This window comes from Astatotilapia calliptera, chromosome 3, assembly GCF_964374335.1.
Source record: "Astatotilapia calliptera chromosome 3, fAstCal68.1, whole genome shotgun sequence".
Lineage (NCBI taxonomy): Eukaryota > Metazoa > Chordata > Actinopteri > Cichliformes > Cichlidae > Astatotilapia > Astatotilapia calliptera.
This window is the reverse complement of record NC_137424.1, coordinates 60,231,582-60,258,582: the sequence shown is the minus strand read 5'-3', so window position 1 is coordinate 60,258,582 and position 27,001 is coordinate 60,231,582. Positions and strand designations below refer to the sequence as shown.

The 27,001-nt window shown below is 41.0% G+C and overlaps 2 protein-coding genes across 9 annotated transcripts in view; one reads left to right on the top strand and one right to left on the bottom strand.

Moving 5' to 3' along the window:
• Nucleotides 1-27,001, top strand: part of LOC113018995 (uncharacterized) — a 134,981-nt gene that overhangs the window by 95,038 nt on the left and 12,942 nt on the right. Inside the window, exon 1 of one of the 4 annotated variants that reach the window (XM_080298709.1) lies at nucleotides 24,669-24,930. The exons of 2 other annotated variants lie outside the window; for them this stretch is intronic. The gene's annotated coding sequence lies outside the window, so the exon portion shown is untranslated. Of the gene's footprint in view, nucleotides 1-24,668; nucleotides 24,931-27,001 lie in introns of those variants that run through there. One more of the 4 variants, XM_080298710.1, reaches the window with a different exon arrangement.
• Nucleotides 4,076-26,505, bottom strand: LOC113018982 (uncharacterized). 5 transcript variants are annotated; one of them, XM_080298713.1, is made up of 6 exons: nucleotides 26,370-26,505; nucleotides 13,701-13,964; nucleotides 12,683-12,937; nucleotides 11,949-12,062; nucleotides 8,494-8,565; nucleotides 4,076-5,178 (listed from the first exon to the last, which is right to left on the bottom strand). In XM_080298713.1, exons 2-6 carry the CDS (start codon nucleotides 13,906-13,908, stop codon nucleotides 5,090-5,092), a joined length of 738 nt encoding a protein of 245 aa, XP_080154839.1. In that variant the 5' UTR covers nucleotides 13,909-13,964; nucleotides 26,370-26,505; the 3' UTR covers nucleotides 4,076-5,089. The 5 variants fall into 5 exon arrangements, with proteins under 5 accessions (XP_080154839.1, XP_026018231.2, XP_026018230.2 ...); XM_026162446.2 differs by lacking the exon at nucleotides 26,370-26,505 and adding an exon at nucleotides 15,210-15,505 and having other exon boundaries at nucleotides 11,949-12,059; XM_026162445.2 differs by lacking the exon at nucleotides 26,370-26,505 and adding an exon at nucleotides 15,210-15,501.

The following is a 27,001-nucleotide window of genomic DNA, read 5'->3' as shown; positions in this document are numbered from 1 at the left end:
TGTGTCTCCTTCTGTGCCATAAACACAGAATAAAGATTGTTTACTTCACCACTGTTTTCCTCTGCTCTCTTTTTCTCAGTTTCTGACTCTTTCATGTCAACATTTCTCTCCATCTGTTTTTTTTCTACAAGCTGCTCTTGTTGTGTCTCTTTTTCTCTCCGTGGTTCTTCATGTGTTTCTTGTTTCATTTCAAACTGAGGCTCATTCACAGTCACAGCAGATGTTTTTGTTCCTGGACTGTCGGTGTTGCTTCTTTGCTCTGTTTCTTCCTGTTTTTGTTTTTTATCATGATCATTTTGTTGTGTCTCTTTTTCCTTTTCTTCTCTTCCTGTCATGTCTTGTGTTTCTACTGTAATCAAAGACTCTTTGTCACTAACAGTTAATGGATTTATTCTCTTTTCTTCTGGCCTGTCAGTGTCCCTTGTTTGAACTGTTTCTGTCACAGGCTGATTTTGTTGTGTTTCTCCATCTTTACTTCTCTGCTCTCTGGTGTCCACATTATGTGTTTCATGTCTTCCTCTCCTGCTCTGTTCTTCATGTGTTTCTTGTTTCATTTTAAACTGAGGCTCAGTTTTAGTCACAGCAGATGTTTTTGTTTCTGAACTGTCAGTGTCCACGTCTTTGCTCTGTTTCTTTTTGGTTTTTTTCATGACCATTTTCTTTTGTCTCTTTTTCTTTCCACTGTTGTTCACATCATCCTTTTCTTCTCTTCCTGTCATATCCTGTGTTTGGTGTTCCATCTTAATCAAAGACTCTTTGTCATTAACAGTAGATGGATTTATTCGCCTTTCTTGTGGACTCTCAGTGTCCCTTCCTTGCTCCCTTTCTGTCTCATGAACATCGTGTTGTGTTTCTCTTTCCGATTTAAAGTTTTTCTCTTCTCTATTGTCCACATCATCTTCTTCTTCTCTTCCTGTCATGAGTGGTTTGCTTTCTCCTCCCACCACCTGCATCCCACTGTTTTTAGAGCTGATTGTGTTTTTCTTCCTGGCCTGTTCAGCTCCATCCTCCTCACTCTTCTTTTTTTCGGTCAAAATCAAATCAAATCAAATCACTTTTTATTGTCACATCACATGTGCAGGCACACTGGCACAGAACATGCGAGTGAAATTCTTGTGTGCGAGCCCCACAAGCAACAGAGATGTGCAAACACAACAACACAAACGAGCAAATGGCCAACCTGAAACTAATAAATATATGTACAATATATAATAGTGTATGCATTTCTGGATGTGTATACTAAATATTTTCCTACGTGTGTGTGTGTGTGTGTGTGTGTGTGTGTGTGTGTGTGTGTGTGTGTATACACATTTTTACAAATTAAATAGTAAAAAAATAAAATAAAATAATAATAATAATAATAAAATATACAGAGTTGAATATGTGCAAAACAAGTGGCATTTATATACAGTGTGGAGTGCATAATGTTGAAGTTCCAGTAGTGAAGCTGAGGTGTCTATGACGTGTTCAGCAGTCTGATGGCCTGATGGAAGAAGCTGTCTCTCAGTCTGCTGGTACGGGACCGGATGCTGCAGAACCTCCTTCCTGATGGAAGCAGTCTGAACAGTTTATGGCTGGGGTGACTGGAGTCCTTGATGATCCTCCCCGCTTTCCTCAGGCAGCGCTTCCTGTAGATGTCTTGGAGGGAGGGAAGCTCACCTCCAATTATCCGTTCAGAGCACCGCACTACTCGCTGGAGAGCTTTGCAGTTGTAGGCGGTGCTGTTGCCATACCAGGTGGTGATGCATCCAGTGAGGATGCTCTCAATGGCACAGCGATAGAAGGTCCTGAGGATGCGGGGGCTCATGCCGAATCTTTTCAGTCTCCTGAGAAAGAAGAGGCGCTGCTGCGCCTTCTTCACTGTTTTGTTTGTGTGTACTGACCACGTAAGATCCTCAGCCAGGTGTACGCCAAGGAACCGGAAGCTGCTCACTCTCTCCACAGCAGCGCCGTTGATGGTGATGGGGGTGTGTACTTCTCTGCACCTCCGGAAGTCCACTATCAACTCCTTTGTCTTTGCGACGTTGAGGGTGAGATGGTTGTCTTGACACCAGTGGGTCAGGGCGCTGACCTCCTCCCTGTAAGCCGTCTCATCACCGTTGGTGATAAGACCCACCACTGTAGTGTCGTCCGCAAACTTCACAATGATGTTGGAGCTGTTAGTGGCTGTGCAGTCGTAGGTGTAGAGTGAGTACAGGAGAGGGCTCAGTACACACCCCTGTGGAGCACCAGTGTTCAGCGTGATGGGGGATGAGGTGATGCTGCCCAGTCTGACCACCTGGCGTCTGTCAGACAGGAAGCTAAGGATCCAGCTGCAGAGGGAGCTGCTCAGTCCTAGATCCTGCAGTTTCCTGTCCAGCTTCGAGGGAACGATGGTATTGAATGCTGAGCTGTAATCTACAAACAGCATCCTCACATGCGTGTCTCTCTTCTCCAGGTGTGACAGGGCAGTGTGTAGTGTCAGGGCTATGGCATCATCAGTGGACCTGTTGTGGCGGTATGCAAACTGTAGAGGGTCCAGTGAGTCGGGTAGTGCAGAGCAGATGAAGTCCCTGACCAGCTTCTCGAAGCATTTGCTTACGATGGGGGTCAGGGCTACAGGTCGCCAGTCGTTCAATGAGGAGATGGTGGAGGATTTGGGTACAGGGACGATGGTGGCCATTTTGAAGCAGGCTGGGACTACAGACAGAGAGAGGGAAAGGTTGAAGATGTGCGTGAACACTCCAGCCAGCTGAGCCGCGCATGACCTGAGGACGCGGCCGGGAATCCCGTCCGGACCAGTAGCTTTGCGTGCGTTCACCTTCCTGAAGCACTTCCGCACATCCTCCTCAGACACAGTGTGCGCACTGACGTCATCCGCGGTGCGCACACTGTCCGGTCTCATGGTGTTCGCCATATTGGTCCATTTGATTGGCCTTTATTATAATTATGAATTTATTTTATTTTCAGTTGCTACAAACGGGACAGACATGACTGGGGGATAGGACAGGGAGAAAGAATGAAAGAAAGAGAAGGAGAGAAAGAAAACCAAAGGGGAGAAGAGAAGGGGGGGAAGAAAGGAAAACAAAAAAAACCACACCTGGATCACCTGTATGGAGAAAAAACAACAGAAGAGAAACCAAACAGCAAAGAGCAACATAATAAAAAAAACAAAAACAGCACCATCACAATAAACTAGCTAGCAGTAGATAACAGTAGATACTAAATAATAAACGATATTGTGCAGCACGCAAGATAGACAGCGCACAATGTGCTTTGAGGCAGCAGCCAAGAAAGCTGTAGTCCGCGTCTGTGAATACCCGTGTGTACACCTGTGTGCATACCTGTGTGGATCAGCATGCTTGTATTCCAAAGGTTTCTCCATGTAACGATCTGCTAGGGAGTGTGGGGGAGCCATAGCCCTGTCCACCAGGGTATGAAGCAGGTAAGGAGGAGATCCAGGCCCCAGATATCCAGAGGCCCAAGAGTACAAGGACCTGAGGAGGACCACCAAAGGGGGGGAACCGTGCCACCCTCCTGGGAAGAGCTGAGTAGAGCCCCAAAGGAGAGGTCACCCCGCAGCTACGGAGCAGAGGCCAGAGGGGGTGGCGTGCCCGCGGGCTCTGCCGGCAGCCAGCTGTCCCAGAGAGGACCGAGCTTCAGGCCCAGAGGCCTGAGGGCATCCCACCCCCTGGAAGGAGCCCAGCCGGGCCACAGGCGCCCGGCCCCGCCAATCGGCCACCAGGAGTGAGCCGGTACATACATAATTTAACCACATACTAACAAAATCCTGAATGACAACATATGCAAAACATGGAACTGAAATCTAAGGATAACAAACTAGAAGATTCCTCAACATTCACAAAACTCAAAACCCTGGGTCACAGACCCAGGTACCATGACATAAACACTAACAATAACTTAAAGGTTTCCTTCCTTTAGTTGTGATACTAAAATTTAGTTTCACCGAATCACTCATTGTCCCACCTGTATGTATGTCTCCCCCTTACTGGTGTTATATGACCTTTCAGAACACTAGAGCTGCAACAAAAACAGTATAAGAAAATACAGATAAATAAAGCATTATAAAACACAAAATTGCTTATGCTTTAATTAATTCCTCTGCAGTGCAAGCTGTAATCGGTGTTATCCATTATTTATGTAGTAAGACTTCTACTTGAGAAAAAGACAGAGAAAGCCGCTCAAAGACAAGATACAGCCAGACTCTGGCCTAATAGGGAGAGTCCCAGAGAGATATCGATAACAAAGATATGGACTGTTCTTCCTTCTGTGAAAACAACAAAAAGGTTTTGCGCTATATCTTGGGTTTGGTGGTTTTATTGTTCGTTAAGATCACATTACTATCATAACAAGACAAAATCACTGAATGTAGCAACAGAAAGTACAAGGCCTGTTACAAGCACTGATTTCCAAATCAAGGCATTCACATTTTTGCTTTTGGGTAACTGAAAGTTTTCTTACAGCAAAACTTCTGAGCCAGAAGTTGTGTTCAGTGTATTAAAGAACACACAAAAAAGACGATGAAGAGATGCAAACGCCCTAAGCTGCAGAGCAATGAACAGCTACTCTAAAGAGAAACGGACTACAGAAAGATAAAATCAGAAAAAGAAAACTTTAAATCGAAAAAAGTTGGTACAATGTTGCTAAATTACATCACATGTTCGACAGAAAAATTTAAAAAGCAAAAAAACAAACCAACAAAAAAACCACTAGGACTACAAAAAAACTTCAAAGTTACTCAAGCTCTTTGTGGTTGCTTCAAAGTAACAAACAGAAATAAGAGTGATATCTACAAAGCCGCTGGAAAAAATGACAAAGAAAGACAAAGACACTACAAAGACAAACTCTTAACAATAAAAAAAATGAAAATGTAACATGACTGAAGTAAACACACCTCCAACAAAGACTAACAACAATCATTTCATATACAACCCAACTGCAAAGAGATATGAACTGACCGAAAGTGACAAAATGACAGATTTGTGCAAATTTTAAGAAATGTCAAGAAATTTTAGCTGCTGAAGAAAATTCTTTGAAATCTCCACAAACATTTCTTCACGTTAATACAAAGAATAAATAAATAAAAAGCTTAAACACTTAATCTGGAGTCTTTAGGTGTTTCCTGGCACATGTTTGCCAGACTGAGTGTTGAGTAGAAGGACGCCTCAGAGTTCATATCTGTGGAGAGAGGACAGGTTCAGAAAGTGTTCAAACTGAAAGCAGTGAAAGCATTTTTTCCCTTTTAATTAATTTAATACTGAAAGGTTGGCGTCAGTCTCATCTCTCAAAGGTGTTAAAAGTGATGACACGGATGTGGTGGGGGATTTCTGCTTCTCTGTGTGAAGTCTTTTACATGGAGGCGGCAATGATCTCTGCTTCTAGACAACAATGCAGTGTTTGTTTGTGTCTAAAGCATCTGTGTGATGCTTTCATCTCAATATGGACCAAAAGGAAGAAGGAGGCAACCTTATTAAACTTCACCGTATGATTCACCAGCAAGTTCTGTTCTCTGTTCAGACCATTCAGTCAGTTTGTTCCAAAGTCCTGTACCACAGCCAGTTTCAGCAGTCCCTGCTCGACCATCAAGCTGAGTATGGAGATGTCACAAGAATGATCAGTGGGAGACCTGCACTACAGGGATTTGGGGTTTTTTGTCCTCTGAGGAAGAAAATTGGGCAGTTTGTGGCTGAAATGGGACAAGCATTGCACAAAAGGAAGGATGTGGTGGTAAACCAGCTCTATGTGCACATCAGAGCCTTCGAAACTAAGCTGCAGCTTTTCCAGCACTGCGTGAGGTGCTAGAAAGTTTTCCACAGGACATCATTACTGCACAAGTGACGTGGAATGTGACAGCTATGGGACGGTGTATTGTGGAGTTTATTGAACAGTTTCAGGATATTACATCTATTGAAAAACATCTATTTTTTCTTCTTCCCCCTACTCCATCGACCCTGATAATGCTCCGTATCAACTGCAGCTGGAGCTCATTGAATTGCAGTGTGACAATGAGTGTAACAGCCAGCACCAATAACTCTAAATGGTTGAACTTTTACCGGCAGCTGGATGAAGGCAGTTTCCCAGTAATGTGAATATTTACAATGTGAGTTGATCTGAAAACGTCAATGTCAACAGACTGCATGCCACCGATTAGCATAGACATTTTAGACAACACAGTAGTCCTCGTGTCTGACAAAAAGGCACAGACGGAGCAGAAAGTATACCATATAAGGCTGATGTCGAGAGAGGTGCAGAAGAAGAAACATGAGCTGATATCAGGCATCAGATGTTGCTAATATTCAGTTTCTGTGACCCACAATAAGAAGTGTTTACTGCCAGGCTATGGCAGCCTTTGTCTCTGAGCCAGAGAGACCGAGGTCTATGGCGCCATGTGAAACTAATTTTAAATTCTTACCATTTGATAAGAAACTGTGAAAACTTATAATTGGAGCAAATTCATTTTCTCTCATGAAAAAAAAGAACAACATCCTCGATTGTCGTGTTGTTTGTGTCACAATGACATCACTGGGTTTTCAGCTATAAAGACCCGTTGTGGATTAGGTGCTACTTAGTTGTAATGGAAAACCACTGAAACTGAGTAGATTCGAGCCCCGTCCAGTCGCGTAGGAAAAGGGCTACATGTGCCTTACACATCTCAACCGCTGCTCTCAAAGACCATATGTGTATTAAAATCCAGGGCTCAGGTTTTTCTCATTAATATCAGGATGTTACCTGCTTCTGCAGCTAAAAATATCTGCAGTGATAGATTTTTCTAAAGGTACAATTTACCATTGATAACAATTTAAAGTCAAAATATGGTGTTTAGATTTTTGTATTGAACATAAGAATAGGATTGTAAGTGTAACTGTTGGTGCTGTGAATCTGTAGAAAATGATCCAGAAATCTTGTGTTTCACATGTTTTGAACTTTATCATTAACAGTTTTATTTTTTTATTGCTCTGATCACCGAAGCAACAATTCTTGTGCTACTGAAAATAAAATGTTAAAACATAAAGTTTATGGCTCGAAAAAGGCGAGGAGGATGTTGTGTTAGGCTTTGCGTGATTTTACCTTAGAGAGCTTAGTTGTGTTTGTCTGCAGTGGGCGTGCCTGGTTAGGTAATGTGGAGCAGTAAAAGTCTAATGTATGTTTTGCAGGGCCTGTCATGTAACATTGTCCCACCCTTTTGTTTCAGATCTGTTGCTGAGCTCATTTGAGTTTGTTTTTTTTTCCCTTCATGTTTGATGACAACACCATGTCAGTGGTTTAAGTTGGTTACTGGGTTTGTCCTGGTCACCATGGTAGCACAGACAGGAGTGTGCTCATTGTGGAAAAATAATATATTTTTAAGTTGTCACATGTTAACTGAGCGTGGACAGTGTGTGTTCTCACTGTTTTATACATTTCAAGTAATGCAGAATGATGACACTGAATGAGCAGTAACATTAGGATTCAGTTTGTGAAGATGCAGCTATTTTATTCTGTTCAGACACAAAGTGAAAATCCCTGAAAATGTCACAGTAAACTTGATATTTGACCTGCAATAAAACAGGACAGGCAAAATATTTTTACTAAAGACTGTTAATTACATTTTTTATTCATGCAAACCTTTGCTGGCAGCAGGACAGTGTCTCTAAGATTTGCTGACGGTAACTATTTTTATGAAATGTGTCTTTTCTTGACAATAACAGAAGAGAAACACAACAGACAGCATCAGGCTTCGGATATGAAGGATTGTAGGCCATTTATTTTCATTTATGAGATTGTGAACAATAAGGGAAACACCATGTTTGTCTGTTTGTTTGTTTTTTTATAAATATACTTACATATTTTCCATATATTGTCTAACTATTGTGTTTTTGGTTCCCACGCTCAGTCTGCATGCTTTTTTTTTAACCCACAGGATGTTAGTTCTTCAACAGCATAAACAAAAGCCTGAAGTGTTACATAACATTTGTAGCTGCCTATAAAACAGCACCTCTCCAGTCTGTGTTTACATCATAGTAAAAGAAAAGGCAGCCGACTCCTTCAGTATAAAAGCTCTGTGCAGAAACTCTGAGCATGTCAGTTTCATCACCATAAATACAATTGGGCGTCTCTGAGTGAAACAGCAGGAGCTGACTGACAGTAAAACTAGAGGGCGGAGTCTGGAGCACGTACTAAAGCATTATGTTTGTAACTATGGTGACAGTTAACCAGTAACAGTGCAGAGGTCTTCTGTTTCTAGGCAGATAACAACAACATGCACATGACTTCACACAGTCTTCAGTACATAGTGGAGGAAATGACAGAGTGAGTTTACAGTGTTTATGCTGTGAGAACTAAAGTTTAGTGCAGCTTGTCCTTTAGTTTAAAATCTCATGTGAACGCTGGTGATTGTTTTTATTCTCATTATTTACAGTTTTATATCAAAGAGGCCTTTAAATTCAGTCAGACACAGAAGCCTGCAATAAAAGAGAGAACTGTGAGTATGTGAGTGAGTTTTTATGTTCTTACCTCTGAACGTACGAGGTTTCACTTCCTGTGTGGCGGTAATGTCAGTGTACGAGACAGCAGGGTTCACTTTATCTGCAATACAGAACAGTTCACGTGTTACACAACAGCTGGACTCAGATCCACATAAGTGTGTTTTAGTAATAATGTGGAAGGAAACATAGAACTGCTGTTGGAAACAAAGCAAACAATGAATTTGAGAATCTGAGTCACATTTTTGGAGAATGAACGTGCGAAGAAAACAAAGCAGTGACGTGAGAACAGCAACAGATCTCCGTCAACACCAACCAACACCCATCATTAAAGTGTTACCTGTGTTTGTTTGTAGGGTTTACCCTGCACAGTGAAGCAAGACGGAATCCCTCTGCTGACATCAGACGTGTTACGTAAACCATGATTATGAAACTGTGTCACATGGGATGACTAACATTCCCAGTGACAGATCCACTGGGAGTGATCACCTGACCTCAGTGAGTTTATGACCAGTTTTTGCAGAACTGTTTTGCATGGGCTTTGCCTTACAACATAAAGCACCTTGATATAGATGGATAGATAGATCTATATCTCAAGGTTCTTTATATTGTAAGGTAAAGACGACAAACAAGAAGGGATGACCTCTCACCTTTATCATTAACACACTGAGATGGTATCAGTCCCACTCCCAGTGACACATCCACAGTTATCACCTGACAAAAGTGATTTTATGACCAACTTATTCATTGCTAACATGTTTAGGAGCCATTCATGATTCAAATACATGTTACAGTGTAGTTACTTGTGTTATTGTTCTGTTTCCTCACAGTTTCCAGCTGTGTTCACTTTATCTGCAAGTTTTCATGGGTTCGCACAACAGTCGGATTCAAACATGTAAATCCAGAAAACTGAACTCGTAATAAAGTAAACACACTGCTGAAAATAAGTGAACAGGATTCTTTTGACACTTATGGTTAAAAAAAAAATCACTGTGCCAGGGAAAGATTAGACTGGAAGAGAGCACAGATCTACTAAGACCAGTGGAACGAGCTGTCGCTGTTTGTTCAGTGTTTACTTTGTTTGGTGAACAAGGAAGGAGTTCCCTCTTCATTCCTAGTTCATCCCTTTTGGTGACGAAAAGGAAACCCTCTGATTGCTCATGAAAAGCAATGAACTATAAATAACAGAGTCATAAAGAACTCCTATTGTTTCAGAAACTACGGCACAATAGTGTCTCCCAGTGAAGAATGCAGATAGTTGTTGCGTGACACAGTTTGTTCATGACTTTTGAACTAGACTCTCCAGCACTAAACCTGCTGTGTTATATTTAGGCTCAGATAATATTTAAAGGTGCTGCTTGAATGTGCCAAAGTGGGATTCTGAATCTTCTCTGCTGAGCTCTGAAACAGACGTTGCAGGATGAAGATGAGTAGGCCACAGGAAACGCACAGGGAATCTTTTTTTTTCAAAATAAAACAATCTGCAGAGAGTAAATGTTCCACCTCTGAAACCATTCAGGTGATTTACAACTGTACAAAGAACAACATGAAACTAATGACAGTGTTTGGCCAACAACAGTAACTTTATTTATAGATCCTTTTTCGGTTTTTCTGAACATAATTTCTTCTTTTTTCATGTAAACCTTCTCACTTACACCATTTAAGAGATACAAGTATTATTTACAGATATCACCTGACATTAGTTAGATATTTTTATTAGTATTCTATATTTCTGTAGGTTTATTCCGCTTTTTGTTCAGTTTACTTTATTAGTGTTGGTTTTGTATTAACTGGTTAAAACTAAGTGGCAGTGTAAATATTGTGTGGCTACGTTAATTTTAGAATTCTTGCACACAATATCGCAATGATGCACAACCACAATAATAGTAGCTTTGGCGTGCCTGTAGGTCATGAATGCGTAGCTAGAGTCAGACTTTTGTTTGCTACTTCCTCATAAAGGCCATAACTATGCTTAAAATGCAGTTTTATGATGCATGAGTTAACCTTTTCAACAGTTCAGTATTGTAGGCACACAAATGCAGTCAAATATCATTGATGAAAGAAACAAAGCTTTAAGAGTTACAATGAATAGAGAAGTGAGCAGTGAATGCATCATCACTTCAACCTCAAATGCGTAATGCAGAGAAACTCACTATTAACAAGTCGTTCAATGTAACATCACCAAATTCATTAAAGAAGCTTTTGAGTAAAGTGAAACTGCATATGTGTGTGTCCACCCTGATGTAAACAGTAGATGTTCAACAGAGAACCTGCCCAGCCTTGACTTCCTGATGGATATCTTATTGATTTCATGCATTGCACAGCATTAGTGGTTTCTTATTAACTACTTTTTATCAGGTGACAAAGGTGACCTGATAATGATTTGAAAGCTAGTTTTGAGACATTTGGTTATTCTGATCTCCTGCACAATGGGGAAATCTGGGCTGAGATTAGAGGATCTGTCACAGTAGTTCATCTAGAGAACGGTGGCCACAATCTATCCATTTCCTTCCACTTATCCCTGTTAGGGTTGCAGAGCTAACACAACCAGATTGGTATTTACATGGGCAGTTCACAATTAACTGGCAATTGAGAATTGCCATTTAACCTAACTGCATGTCTTTGGACTGCTTGAGGAAGCTGGCGTACCCAGAAAGGCCCTGGCCAGCTGGTGGAGTCGAACTCAGGACCTTCTTGCTGTGAGGCAATAGTGCAAATCACTATTCCAGCATTGATTCATTTTCAGTTAAATTAAGGTTTATTTTTACAGCATCAAAAACAACAACAGGCACATAAAGGCACTTCATGTCGTAAGGTAAAGACGAGTCTACACTATTCAACAGTTAAATGAGTCCCACTATCAGTAATCACTTGCAACTGTGGCAAGAAAAAAAAACTCCCTTTCAACAGGAAAAAAACGCCAACAGAACAAGGCTGAAGGAGGAGTGACCATGTGCTGCGATCCCAACTCTTATCACCACCAGTTTGTGTCCATTTGGAAAATGAATTGCTCACCCCTGCATCCTCTGTTCCAGATTTTGTTCACAGTATTTGTCAGGTCTCTATCTTTGTCCTGCTGTTTTCTACAGAAATGCTATCTCGAGCAGATTGTTTAGTATTAGCCACCACACTTATGCAGATGACGAATCGTTAAATGTCTCTCCAGTCAAACAATCCAAACAGTCACAGGAATGTTTGGAGAAATCAAAGGCTGACTGCTCTAAAAGTGTCAGGGTTACAGGATTAAGAAGGTTTGATTGAAATGACCTGGATGTATCTGTAGTGTTGCCTTTATGAAATGAACAGAGTAGGAGGAGGTAGGACCGGACTCTCGTGTGAGTGCAGCAGATTTTAGTTTTATTCTTGGGGGATGTTTTTTTTAACCGAGACCAAGAGAAAGGAATTCTACACACGGTGAAAGTGACATTGTAGCAACAGGATGTAAAATGTCATTTCTTTTTTTTATTTACATCAAAACATGCTGACCTTTGTGGCTCCTCCAGAGGCAGAGCAGCATCAGCAAAATCAGCATGAGGCAGACACCCACCACAGGAAGAATCACTCGGGGGGAAGAATCAGACGACGAGTCAGGACTCCCTGCTTCAAAACAAAAATACCACACATTGGCCTAAATGCAGACCCACAGGCCTTTGTATAAACGTCCAGCAGGGTTTTTTGTGCTAAACTTGGCTGACAGCACACAGGATCTACCCTTCAGGTAGGACATCAAACAAGTGCACTTCTCATGACGCTGTAACAGTCCTTTAAAGTAAACAGTTTCTATAGAAAAACACTCAAGTGGTTGGTGGTTGATACAAATCCATCATTTGAACTCAGTCAGCAGTTTTCTTAAAGATTGCTGACTAACAATTTTTTATAAAGACAAACATAAAAAGGGGGATTCGGGTCTTTAAAACTTGTGCATATTTTGGAACTGAATGAACAGTTGAAGAAGGAAAAGTCCTTCCTTTACACTTTTTAACCAAACTAAACTAATGTTGTGTGGGTAAGGTGTCTGGATGTACTTATGTTCAGATTTGATCAATACTTACTGGGTAAAATTGGAAAAATAACCATATTTTGGTGGTTGCACAAAAATGCACAATAGCATAGAAGCACAAAAGTAGAACTTTGTCATGTAAAACAACCATATCTGGATTCTAGTATGAATCCATCATGCTCACAGTAAGATGTTATAACTCTTTATGTTTTCTGCTCACCTGCAGAAACAACCACCAGTGAGCTGTCTGGTGATTCTCCAACTCCAGTGATGTTACACTTGTAGAGTCCTTCATGTGATTTGGAAACCCTGTGGATGGTCATGTTTCCTGTAGAGCTGCTCCCAATGAGATCATCATTTTTATAGAAATTAGAAGTGAAATTGGAGGATGAGCCTGCATTGTGTCTACAGTGCAGAGATACAGTGTCTCCCTCCATCACAGGATGGGCAGGACCTTCCAGGATCACAGAACCAGCTGAAACATAAAACGTTTAGTTCAGACTCCCCTTGCAGCATCGGGTTATGTTTCTGATGCAATCCTTGTTCTATCTACCAGTTGTTGTCTTTTTTTTTTGTTTTCTTTATTCTTTCTTTCTTTCTTTCTTTCTTTCTTTCTTTCTTTCTTTCTTTCTTTCTTTCTTTCTTTCTTTCTTTCTTTCTTTCTTTCTTTCTGTAAGCAAGACTTGATTGGGTATTTTGCAGATAACCAATCCATGTGGAGATGAAATAAGTATTTGACAGAAATGCAACCAGAAACCATTAGCTGTGTTGACAACTAAGCTTTTAGTACTTTTTCCATTTATCTGCATTTGTAAACGGTGACCTGTGCTCTTAAAACAGATATCTGTTATCACCTGTCCTTACCCCTATTTTTTTCTGTTAAAGATTTGGAAAATTCAAATAAAAATGTATAAAAACACGTGAATGTGAACCAAACCTTTTAACCAAATGCTTCACATATCAGAAGCAGCATATGGCATTGCAGCAAATAACTGGAGTCAGTTGAGGCCTGTGTAGAATAGTTCATGAGTTAAATAAAATTTATATGATTACAGTGGGACACGATCAAACTTCAGATGGTGAATGTTGTGGTTTTTGTGGTGAATTAAAACATCCTGCTTACTTGGCACAAAAAGAGCTGCTTCTTCACGATGATGTTATCTGTAAACGTGTAGAAGCTTTTCAGGTGCTTTGAGTCACTAATGGCTACAACTCATGATTTGTTGATCAAAGCTCACCTGTGACAGTGATGTTGATGGCATCAAAACACTCTCCCATTGCAGACTCACACCAGTAAACTCCATTGTCTGCTGGATAAATGTCACTGAAGTTGCAGTGAGATTCATCTATTCCATTTGAGGATGAGGGACATGTTGTGTTTATGTATAAGGACGTGCTCCTCTTAACTGTCCACTCTGAAGAGTTTTCCTGCCCCCCACAGCTCATGGAGACGGACTCATACTGGAAGAACTGGGATCTGTTAGGAATGATTCTGAGTGAAGCTGCAAAACAAAAAGAGAAATGATGGCAAACTTAAGTTTATGTTGTTAATGCGCTTGCAGAAAGGAGCGACCGTGAAAGCTGGGCGATGCATAGACGCCTGCTTTAGATGCTGTTTCACTGCGGATGTTATTTGGATTAAAATGTGTCTGTTTAGCATGTGGCTGTAATGAAACCCCGGCCTAAGGCAGAATGGCTACCTGTTTACAATGTGATGCGGTTAGCGGCTGCAGCGAGCTACAGTAGCAAACGTAGACTGGATGCAATCGAAGCTTCATGTGCCACCCACGATCTCAGATAGAGGAGCAACACATCACACTAAATGCCGTTAGTGGGAACACACAATAGCAAAGACAGACTGCCCTTGACCTTTAAAAATAAAATTCTGACTTTTGATTTTTATTAGTTATGAGTTTTTTACATTTTGTCCCAAAAGAAACAACAACAACAAATGAAATTAAATATGGGGGAAAAAAATAGATAACAGAAATTTTGAAAAGAGGAAATTAAACTTGACCAAAACAAAGAAACCAACAGAATGATATTGTGCGCTTAAAAAATAATTTTAAAATTTAGAAAAATACACGTGAAATGTTTTTAAACTTAAGCTTTTTTGGACAAATTTGCCATGGCAACCAGCCTAAACAGGCTTTGACATGCAGGTTTACTGAGATTATTCGCGTGCATGACTGTGACTCGCCTGCATTCAAAAATCACAGTTTTGTATTATAATTGTTTTTCTGAACTTTAAAATTTTTGACCCTGACAAATACTTACCCACACAACCTTTGAAATAATAATACTTAATGTGATCAAATCTAAACTGAGACAAGCAATCAGCTCCGAAACTAAAATCAGCGGTCAAGAAAAACCTAAACGCACAAATTAAAATACACTTTGTAATTCTGGCAATTACTTAGTAGTTACATGCAGTAAGTTACTGAGCCGTTACTAAACAATACAACAATCATTTGCTGTTACTTATAGCAACCTTGTAATTACATGGCAGCTTCAAGACAACAATGAGTGCATCTTTAATTGATAAATTATGGTTGTAACAACAAGATAACTGAAAATCTATGATATGCAGAGTAACATTTATGAGCCATTGAAAAATATAATTTATAATATAACATGTAATATACATAACATATAACATATAACACACATATAGATTCTGCTCATAAAGAAGAAGACAGTTAGTGCTTTTGCACTAAATGAGAGCGCTCCAACACACTTTTACTCACCAATAACAGCACACAGTGTTGCTATCTCCATGCTGCTCGTGCACTGACAGACAGGCTGATAAACCTGGGGGGTGCCGCATGCTTTCTACTTTTTGTTAGCGTCACAGTGACCACAGCTTCCTGCCGTAATCATCTCCTGTTCTAAATGTGTTAAAAACTTGTTTGTGCAGGATGTGTCTTTTTCTGACACCTCAAATGTCAAAGTGTGTGTAAATATGTGAACGTGGTCCTGTTTTGCTTTGTTGTGTGTTTGTTCTGTCCTGCCTTTACTCTTTGAACATGGTTTGAATAAATATGTGCCAAACGCATCTGGTCACGTGATAACCAAGAGCTCATCCAAATGTGATCTGTGAAGAAAACTGAAGGGAAGTGATTTTTGAAATTTTCTTTAATGGATAAAAATCAACTGGACCATAAATGTTTTTTTATTTTTGTTTGTATTTTGTTGGATAATTGTTAGTTTTTGATTAAATTTAGTGTCAAGAGCCATTTCAGATGGAAACCCACACAGACATGCAAGGATTAAACATACACAGCAACAGATCATAGAAAGTGAACAGTGGGACATATATAAACACCAAGGACTAATTAGGGAATGACTGGAGGTGAATGAGACACAAGTTAGAATAATTACACACAGATCAAAATCAGGAGCAGAAGATCATAAGGAACGAGGAAAAACTAACGTAAGACATGAAAGAAGACTAATCTCTTAAGTGGAACAGGAAATAAACATCTAACACTGAAGAAGACCTCATGGTAAAAGTACTTAGTCACAGAGGGAACTAAAAACACTAGAAGAAACAGTGAATTCAAACAGGATAAAACAAAAAACAAACCGGAATTCAAAAGTTTAAACATGTAAAAGTTCAGAGGCCCTGACTGCTGATGCTTCTCAGAGCAGCGGGATGTCGGGGCGGAGCAGAGAAGCAGGCCCTGTGCTTATCTCGTGCTAAGGCTGCACAGCAACAGATGCTGAGTCGGCACCAATGGGCTTGGGAACAGCAGGCCTCCACACGTTCAGGGCCAGGCTAAGATGGTGGAGAGGTTGTGGCATGCCGGCAATGGGCAAGGAGAGATGACGGCCTATGTCATGAACTGGGGAGATGGGCTAAAAGGAGGTCGACTCAGAGTCAGGAAGTGAAGATGCCGGCTCTTCTTCTCTTTCTTCTTTTTGGTTATCCCTGCCATCGTCCTCTGTCACACTGTGTGTCCTTCTTCACAGCATCCATGAATCTTCTCTATCCACTATCACTCCTCTGCACCCGAACTCCATTTAAAACTAATCAGGAACAAGAATTAAAATAATAAACCTGAAACTAAAGTTCAATGTTACACAAATTTGCGACAGAGAATCGAAAAAGCCTGAAACTCAAATGCAACACAAAAACCCTCAAACGACGATGCAAATATGTGAAAATGAGTCTTTGTCTCCTGATCGTAGACTGCGGGCTGTAATCAGTGATCGATGCACTGTGTCAGGTTCAGACTGATGTTGTCTCTTTCAAGAGTGCAGCTGCACATTTTTATCACTTCATCACAGGAGCTGTGCCATTATTTGCTAACTCAGCACTGCTTCAGAGCTGCTTGCACATCAAAACTATCAGGATGTCACAGTTGCTAGCATGGCTGCAGTTCACCAAAGGTGCTGGTATTCTGCTGAAAGCACTTTCAGTAGAACAGCTCACCTCACCTGGCAGCTCACCTTCATAGACATGTCTGATGTTTGATACTCCTGTAAAATAGATTGATCTTTTTTTTTTTGCTTTCCTAGCAAAGCATAACAAAGTAAGATTAGTAATCTCACCAGGTCCTTAGCATCCTCCTCTGTCACACCAACCATCTACATGTCCTCCTTCACTACATCCATGAATCTTCTCTGTGTTTGTACCTAATTGAGCCCTCAAAAGACCGTCTACTACAAGCCTCATTCACTCATTCACACACACATTCATTCCGCACATTTATCAACCACATAAAACACAGCTTTCACTCATCACTATGCCTGAGTTGCTTCTGTGCAAAGATTCTTAGGCTTGTTGAGTGTTGCTGAAACTGCTGCTGGTGGTCGGGTCGCCTGAATGATTTGGGAGTTTTCCCAAAATCTCTGATGTTACTTTTCCATCCTCTGTCTCCCCATCAGAAGGTGATGAGCATGTGATCCTTCGTGATGTTATGGTTCATGAGCCAAGAACAATTGTGTGATCTGTGAAAAGCAGAGCTTATGGAAAAACAACTGCACTCTAACCTAGCCTAACTTTAGTGTGCTGTTGACTTTGTAACATGGTGCACCGTGATCACATTTCGAATGGTTAATGAGCACAAAGGTGGATCTATTGGCACAGATGGACGGTCACTGATAGTCCACATTAGAATGAAAATAACAAACACTGCTTTTGTCCATCATATCCAATCAGAAACAAAAGAAGGTGCCGGATGTTATTCTTCAGAGCATTTGTGCTGAGAAATGAGAAGACAAATGTTTGCATTTTCCGCTTTTCTCTTCAAGTGAATTTACCCTCAAAACATTGTTGCTGGTAAAGCTAAAAGACGTGCCAATAATTTCATCTCACTAATGGCATGTCACCATTTTTAATGATGTTTCTTTGTTCTGCCAGGAAGGCCAAATATCCGAGTATTTCCAGATTTTGTGCTGGTTAGTCATGAGTCATTACTTGGAAAATCCATTACATCCGATTGCTGGATATCACTCCGTGAAACTGGTCTGCACTAAAACCTTCCTGCAATTGTTAAAGTAGCTAACAGATGCTATGGTTGCTGGATTTTGTATGGAAGATGTTTTTTTAATGAAACTTGAAAAGCATTCACCTCCTAAATAACGTTTATGCATGTGTTCAGTACAGAAGGTTAGAAGGAGATCATGTTCTGTCATCGGTCTGCTTCCCCAGGCATTTCTCTGTTAGTATATTCTTTCTATCATTCCCACTCTCCCACGCTGTAAAACTCAATACGACATCATTACTCGAGTCCAGTCATCTTTCATTATGTTTAATTACTTCTAATGATCTCTCCTTATTGAAGCAAAAGTTATATCAACACATTTTTTTAATGTGAGACTTTTATTTCCAAGGTGAGGATTTCCAAATCAATCACAAAGGAGGCGTTCAGTGTGGAATCAACTTTACAGCTAATTTCACCTACAAACAGCAAGCAGACTCCATCAACCATGCCTAACTAGTCTGGGAATGCTCACTTTTCCATATAGACTGGTGGTTTACAAGCAGTCTCCACCCAGTCCCTATGGCTGTGTGGTGGAGGCCTTAGGATTGAGCTTTTCTGTTGTAGTTGCAGCTGTGCCTCTTATCTATTCAGCAAGCACCAAAATCAGACAATGAAGCTCATGTCTCATTTTACCATTAAAGGCTTTTGAGCTGGAGACATCATCACAGCCAGACGCATGAGTCATACATGATTTCAAGACTAAAAATTCCCCTGGTCTGTAATTCCACACGAACGTGAAGGAACCAAGCTGCTTTTTTTGAAGGTTTCTTATACTTCTATCTTTTTCATGCTCGTGATTTATGTGAAGAAGAAAATGTTTCTTTGTTCTCTGCCAGAAAGTCCAAGTTTCTGAGTAGTTGCAGTTTATCTGCTGTAGCAGTTTTTATGCTGGTTAGATGTGTGATCATGTGATCACGTTAGAGAAACAAGTCCAACGTACATTTAAGTCAGATATTTCCAAACGTAAGACCACAGTGGGCCAGTTTGAAAACGGAGCATCTTTGATCATAACAAGAGCTGAAGTTGAACTATTTCCTCCTTTGTTTTCTTTTTATTCCTTTGGATCTCGTCCACTAACAGCCATGATGACACTCTGTCACACTTCTCTTTTCATCTTGTTTCTTGCCACAGCAGATCGTCTCACTCCATCTCATCCTGTCTCGGCATCCTTCACTCCTTCACTACACCCGTGAGTCTTCTATGCGCTTTTCTTCTTGTCCTCCTGTTTTGCAGCTCCATCTTCAACATCCTTTATCCAGTATGTCCACCATCCCTCCTCACCCCCTACCCAACCCTGTGGCTTGTCACGTGCTCCAATGTTGTAATGTGGACATTTATGTGCTCTCTGTGCAGAGGAGTTTTTTTGTTTCCTGTTCTCATGCTGTCCTCCCATAGGTGCCCAGCATCAGTAGAGGTCTCTTATTTTCCTCTTGTACTTTCCCATTGTTGTGTACTTTTTCAGTGTTTTCTCTGTAACGCTGCCGATCTCCGACTTGTATTCCCATGTGATGTCTTTGTTGTGTGTGTAAGGTTCTATTCCTCTGCGGGCCAACCTGCATATGGCCAATAAAGCATTCATTCAAAAAAAAAATCCCTTCTCTGCACTTGTCCAAAACATCTCAACCTTGTATCTGCAACTTTGTCTCTGATGTACTCATTTCAAATTTTTCTTTGTTCTGCTTACTCGTAATAAAGTTTTGGCAACCGTCTCTACACCATGAATGATAACAGCTCTCAATATGATCTTGTAAAACTTCTCTTTCACTCTTGCTGCTGTCATTCTGTCACAAATCGTCCCTAAAACTGGTCTCTACCCACCCCACTCTACATCCACTCTCTTCTTCACCTCTCTTGTTCGCTGTCCGTACTAACAATCAGCTATCAAACCTGCAGTACCTCTATGGTCCAACAGGGGGCTGTTGGCCCAGCATTTGGAATCACTTGTGTTTCTCGGTCAGGGAGAACAAATGCAGTTGTCATGTCCATTGACTCTATTGGCGATTTCCTCGTATTTCTATATTATCAATGTGCCTGAGAGAACAGCTGTCACTGTGTGCATGTATGAACTTTTGCATTAGACATGTGCCATGGTGTTGACTTGTTCTGCCATATAGATGCAGTAAATGAGCAGCCTAACAACATGAGCTCTAAAGAGAAGGTATCTATTTACTCGTGAAGTAGAGGGCGAGAGGTTTAGTGAAGACATTGTTGTTTCTATATCAAATAATAAATCACTGCTCAATTCCACCTTACTTATACCACAGCTTGTATTAAGAATATCATATAAGAATTATGTGATTAATTTGACAGCAGCTTAAACATGTGCTGTCAGTGTTAATCTCGTTAATACGACGTTAACGGCATACCCGCGTTAATGTGGCAAACTCATGATGAGTTAACGCAGATCGACCTGTATAAGGGGTTACTTAGCGTTAGCACTTTAATGCGGCTTAGATGTGTTAACGTCATGACTAACGCAATCAACAACTAAACCATCTGGAGCACAGAGTGACTCAAAATCCCTTGAATGTCTCTATCAGCGCATTTTTGCTCTTGATTTCATGCAGCACTCAACCCTCAGGTGGATGCCAGCGCTCTGGAGGCGGTGGTGCATTGAGATGTGTTACTTCTCAAAAAAAGGTTAAAAAAAAAACCCCACCAGCTGCATTAGAGCACAGCTGAAAGCTGAGTAAAGGCCTTATCCTTATGATTAGCATGAACATTTCTAAGTGTATGTTGGCCCCTCAGTCGTCCTCTGAAGTCCTCTCATGTATTTGACTTAGATGCAAAACACCAGCCAACGCTCAAGTGTTGAAATTTCCTGTGAGATAAAGTCGGAGATAAAACTCTCTCTGCTCCCTTAAACATGTTTGATGGTGAGACAGGTCGACACTGCTGAATGGCTGATTTGACAACTGTGTGTGTGACAGTAGCAGCATTTTAACCTCCAGCTGACCTCCACCTCGCCCCTGTCTGATTTGTAAGCGCTGAGTGGTCACAAATTGGTGTGTCACTCAGGCCATGAACATAAAGGCTTCAACTCAATAAGAAGCCCATTTACCACCTACAACTGTGCTATTTTCACTTAAATCACCTTCTGATACTCGCTTTAACTTCATTAGGTCCTATCATTTTAATTAATTATCCTGCTTCTCACAGGCCTCAATAGGAAAAAAAACAAATATTCAGATCTTAATCTTGTTCTTCAATGTCATCTTTCTCCTTCAGTGCAGTTCTCCCTCACACCAAGTTCTACACATGGTTTGATGGACTGAACAACATACAAGCGAAGAAAGACATGCCCCCCACCACCAACCAGACCATTTCTCTGCCTGCAGCCGATGTGAGAAGAGCTTTCATCAAGGTCAACCCACGGAAAGCTGCTGGACCAGACAACATCCCAGGTCGCGTACTGAGAAACTGCTCTGATCAGCTGAGTGATGTCTTCACAGACATTTTCAACCCATTGCTGAGCCAGGTGATCGTCCCAGCGTGTTTCAAGTCCACCACCATCATCCCAGTGCCAAAGAAATCCTCAGTATCCTTCCTGAATGACTACCGTCCCATCGCCCTGACCCCCATCATTATGAAGTGCTTTGAGAGACTTGTCATGGCACATGTGAAGAGCAACCTCTCCCGCTCACTGGATCCGCTGCAGTTTGCATACCGGCCGAACAGGTTGACCGAGGATGACATTTCCACTGCACTTCACCTCTCCCTCTCCCACCTGGACAGGAAAGACACCTATGTCAGAATGCTGTTCATAAACTTTAGCTCAGCAGTCAACACCATTAGTTTGAGAAACTCAGCAAACTGAGCACCTCTCTCTGCAACTAGATACTAGATTTCCTGTCAGACAGGCCTCAGTCCATCCGAATCGGCAGCAACATCTCCAGCACCATCAGGCTGAGCACAGGAGCTCCTCAGGGTTATGTTCTCAGCCCACTGTTGTTCACTCTCCTGACACACGACTGCACTGCCCTACACAGCTCTAACCACATCATCAAGTTCACCCGATCTTCCACACTGCGAGATATCTTATTTCCAACAAGCTATCAGACTCTTGCACTCACTCCCCCAGTAAAACAGAGTGGAAATGCACTAGTTATGGAGGGAAAGCCAGGGAACATTTCTGTGCCCTGAATATTGAACTGCAGCTGTAGGAACATGTCCATATTACTGACTGAGGGAGTCATCACTGTTGCTGCTGTCTGAATCCAGTTTGAGTCAGTACACAGTCTGGATTCCTTTATCAGCTGATGCGGTGCTCATCCAAATGACTGTGGCTGTCATAAATGGATGAGCATAATTACTGGTAACAATGTAACAATGTTTTAGGAATAAACAAAGAAAGTCTTCTATTACACTGAATGAAGCAAAACTGAGGTGTACTGATTAAAGTGCACATATTTCTTTAAGACATCTCTGGCTGGTCTTAATTTGTATTAATAATCATTAAGTGTTGATGTTTTAAGAATCAGCTTCAATGTCTTTACACTAACAGAAAGGGGGAAGTTTCTTTCTTTCTTTCTTTAACCAGGAAAGTTTGAGTTTTTAAAACTCCCTTCCTCAAGAGAGGCCAGTAACCACTGCTGTCTGAAATAACTGCACTTGTTACGGTTCTGGGTCAGTGTTGACCCAGCATTTTGAGATTCTTATATTTTGGTTTATTTTTGCATTATGGATTGTTTTCTGATGTTCTGGTGCTTATTATTATTATCATTATAGATCTGTTTCTGTTATTCTTGGTGAGGGATCAGTTCTTAGGTTTTGGGTTCTCATGTGTATTGGAGTTTCTGTTCAGTGTCTAGTCTGTCTCTCAGTGTCGTGTCTGCATCTTTGTTTAGTGGTTCTTGTTTCCTGTCTTATTGTGAAAGTCGGTCCTGTCCAAATTCATGGGCTGCATCCTCCTGAGGACGCATTTGTAGACCGATTACATCACAGTGATGCACCGAAGGCTGTCCAAATTTGTAGACAGCCGACAAATGCGTCCTCCTTTTCCCCGAATTTGAAGGATGGGTCGAGTGTGTCCTTCGTGGCCCACCATATCCCAGAATTCATAGCGCAGCCCAGCCAAACTCCAGTTTCCAACAATGGCGGCCGCTACTAAGTTTTAAAATTACTCATACTAATCTTTCTGGGTCACAAAATAAACTTTTAACATATTTTCAGGAAAGTAGCTGTGTAAACATCAAATATCTGCTCGGTTTATCAAGATATCGCATATTTGCAAAAGTGCTTCGACGTTTTCGGAGACGTCTGCTACCCACCAGCTCGATAGCTAGCCGGGAGCTTGAGGGTTACTGATGCGGCCGAGAACGGCACAACTCCCGGCACATCATTTTCAGATCACCGCGGACTTTCGCTGCTTGGGTTAAACGTAATATATAAGTCACTTAGACAACCTAAAAATGATATTGTTGGGCTTTTTTCAGTGTTTTGTTTGTTCGTGAGTAAATCGGTTTGGCTGAGATTAAAGTTATTAGATTAGATTAGATAAAATAAAACTTTATTAATCCCCTGGGTGGGTTCCTCCTTGGTTTTTACACAGCTGACTAAACGTCAAACAGAGAACTGATTAAACAGAAGTATGAGACGGTCGAGAATTTTTGCCAGTGTCCTGTTATATTTTAGTTAGTTTTTCAGTTTCAAGTTTCAAGTTTCTTTATTTGTCACATGCATAGTCATACAAGTATAACACACAGTGAAATGTGGCCTGACACGCTCCTCGACATGTGCAAAAATGGGGGGGGGGGGGGGGGGGGGGGGTAGAGGAAGAACATCATATAAATATATATATATATATATATATATATATATATATATATATATATATATATATATATATATATATATATATATATATATAGTATGTACATTGGGTGAATGTGCAGTAGTAGCAGCAACCAGGTGAATTCTGTACATTAATATGAAAAGACATCTGACTATTTTACATTGTGCCTTGGTTTAGTGTCTGGAAGAGTCCTGTCTCAGTCAGTTATAGATGATGTGAGAGGGCGGGTGTGTGTGTTTAGGGCACGGATGGCTTGGGGATAGAAGCTCCTCTTGAGTCTCTCTGTCCTTGCCTGGATGATGCGGAACCTTCTACCAGATTGCAGAAGTTGGAACAGTTTGTTGCCAGGATGGGACGGGTCCTTCAGTATCTGCGCTGCTCTAGTCCGGCATCTCCTGGTGTAGGTGTCCTGAAGCGGGGGGAGAGCAATCCTGCAGCAGCGTTCTGCTGTACGGATCACTCTCTGGAGAGCTTTTTGGTCCTTCACACAGCTGTTCCCAAACCACGATGTCATGTTCTGTGTGAGGATGCTCTCCACAGCGCCTGTATAGAAAATTCTGAGGATCTTTGGAGAGACCCTGAACTTCCTCAGTTGTCGTAGGTGATACAGGCACTGCCTAGCCTTCTTGGTCTGGAAAATCCCTCCTTTTGATATATACTTATATATACATGTACTTTTTTTTTCTTTTTTTACTGTTTTAATATATACAAAATCATTCGTTGTCAGGTGACATTTAACAACAATTCAATCTGTCATGACAAAGATGTTTTTCTGAAAACAAAAATCACATGACAAATCGCTGACCGCAATTTAAAAAAAAAAAAAAGAAAAATCTAGAACTGTAAACAAATATTGCCAAGGAAACACCAAGCATACCAGTTAACCCGGAAAAGCGTATTGGCTATGTCATTTTAAGCCAATCAACACAGAGAGGGGTGGAGTTTAGATCCGCCCATATTTCCAAAACACACTGAAAGTATTTGAGCAACCGGCGGAGAGAAAATGTGTCAGAGAGAATATTCGGGAGCAGGAGGCAGAAACACAGTCGAGAGGAGCATTCAGTCATTCATTCAGACTGTGTACTTTATCCACCATGTCTGTGTACAACTCGTTCTTTGAGGACTCTTCGTTCCTGTGGACTTATATCCTGTGCTCGGCTTTCAGCGTGTGGACTCTGGTTCAGGGTAAGCGGATATTTTAAACGTTACTCTGAGCTGCAGTTTAATAACATTTTATGAATCAAATCAGCCAAATTAACTATTATCAATTTTCCTTTGCCGTGTGGCAGGGCTGTGCAGAGAGGTTTAAAGGGGCAGGTGCTCAAAGTTAAAAAGGGGCACATTGAACCAGGCTGAATAACAACAACACACATTCATCAAGAATCTAATATGGGCAACAAGGCAAAGCAAACGTAGCCGATGCTTTACCTGATGGGTACAATGTTGCTGTGGATAGTGCTGGAGGGCAGGGCTGTGTTGATCTGAGACTGTAGACATTAAAAAGTCCATAGGAGAGATGGTAGCTGATTAAACAAGTGTCATGAGATAATAACAAAATGCAAAGATTGGTGACAGCGCTTGGAACCATAAGGCAACAAAAAACTGTGAGAAATAATTTAGGCTCTGCCTGTGAATCACTCTTTGCTTCTCTTCTTCCTTCCATCCCATCATTTCATATATCACTCTCCACTTGCTGTCTATGTGAGAACAAGGCACAACTTGCTATTGCAATAAACTATAATCTAATTATCCACACCTAACAACTCCAGCACTTAATCTATAATAAAATGATGACAGAAAAATGTTATAGCCCTGCCTTTAGTAGCCTCACACAGCTCCTACTGTTTCCTCCTCATGTCCTTACCAGGCATGTCTGGACAATGTTATATCCTGAGTAATATTTTTTTTAAAAATCCATCTAAATAAAACATGCACACACACACAGTGACATTTTAGACCTTCTTCAGAATACTGTATATACTATGGGCATCATGGTGCTGATCCAGAATCCTTACATTATTATGTATTACTAGAGCTACAATAATAAAGCAAAGAGGAGGGGGAAGTAATAAATATGAAATAATGTCATTATGATGATTCCATTTGTTTCACTATCCACTCTGTGCAGGGCAAAGCTTATTACATTTTTAAACTGTAGAGATACAATAATTTTACTGCTGTAAAATCCAACTTTTGTCTTATTTAAAATATAAATCTAATATAATCTGCTTCTTAATGTATGTTCTTTAAAATACAGCGTGTGTTTTTAATATATTATACTTATAATAATGCATAATTATGTGGGCATGCATATTAGATCGTTTTTAGTGAAATATAATCCCTCCAGAAAGGCAGGAAAAGCCCGGAAACTTACTTTAAAACTAAATATGTTCCCTAAAACGGTGACAGAGCTACAGACCCATGACAGCCTTACACAGGTAGCCAGCAGCTGTGACCAGCACTACTTGTGCAGTTAATAAAAGGACAGGTAATGTTTGTCGCGCTGTTTGTTTGCTCGTTTGTTTCAGTTCGTCAGTTGCAACAAGACAGCTTACCAACGTGTACGTAATAAGCTAATACTCCTGTGTGCTAAACACTACAGTGTACGCTGTACACCTACTTACTGGTTTTGTCGCATCAGTCTGTGTCTCTGAGTTAACTTGTGTTTCTCCTACAGCTCCGGACCGGAAAAAATGCGCGTGCTCTTTGTGAGCTCGTTCCCGGTGTTGTGCCAAAAAGTGATTGTCTGCCAGAAACTGATTGCCGTCCGCGGCAGCGCGCGCAGCTGCTTAAAGCTGCAGCGCCCGGATTACTTGCGTTGCCAGCTACTTCCGTGCAACTGATATAACGTGGGGGGGAAAAACCCAAACACATTTATGCCTTTGTTATTAGGCAAAGGTATGCATTTATGGAGCTTAAACGTTTCTTGTAACCGAATTATGACGCTTATCAGAAGGTTGCTTTCAGTGTGTATCGCATTCACGAATGACTACACGCATCACGATGGAATAATTAATGCCTACAGGTTTAGTATGTCTACTCTCGTTGTTCATATTTGTTATAAGACTGTCGAATAGTAGTTAAAACAATAAAGACCTATTGTACCAGTATCACCATGACTCTTTCTTGTTTGTTCAGAATAACGACTGAGAACATGGCATTTTAGCGCTACCAAAAAGTGATTGTGGCCTATAACTTGTCACTGAAACAATATTTCGGCTTCAAACTTGTTGGGTATCATCCAAAAGGATGATAT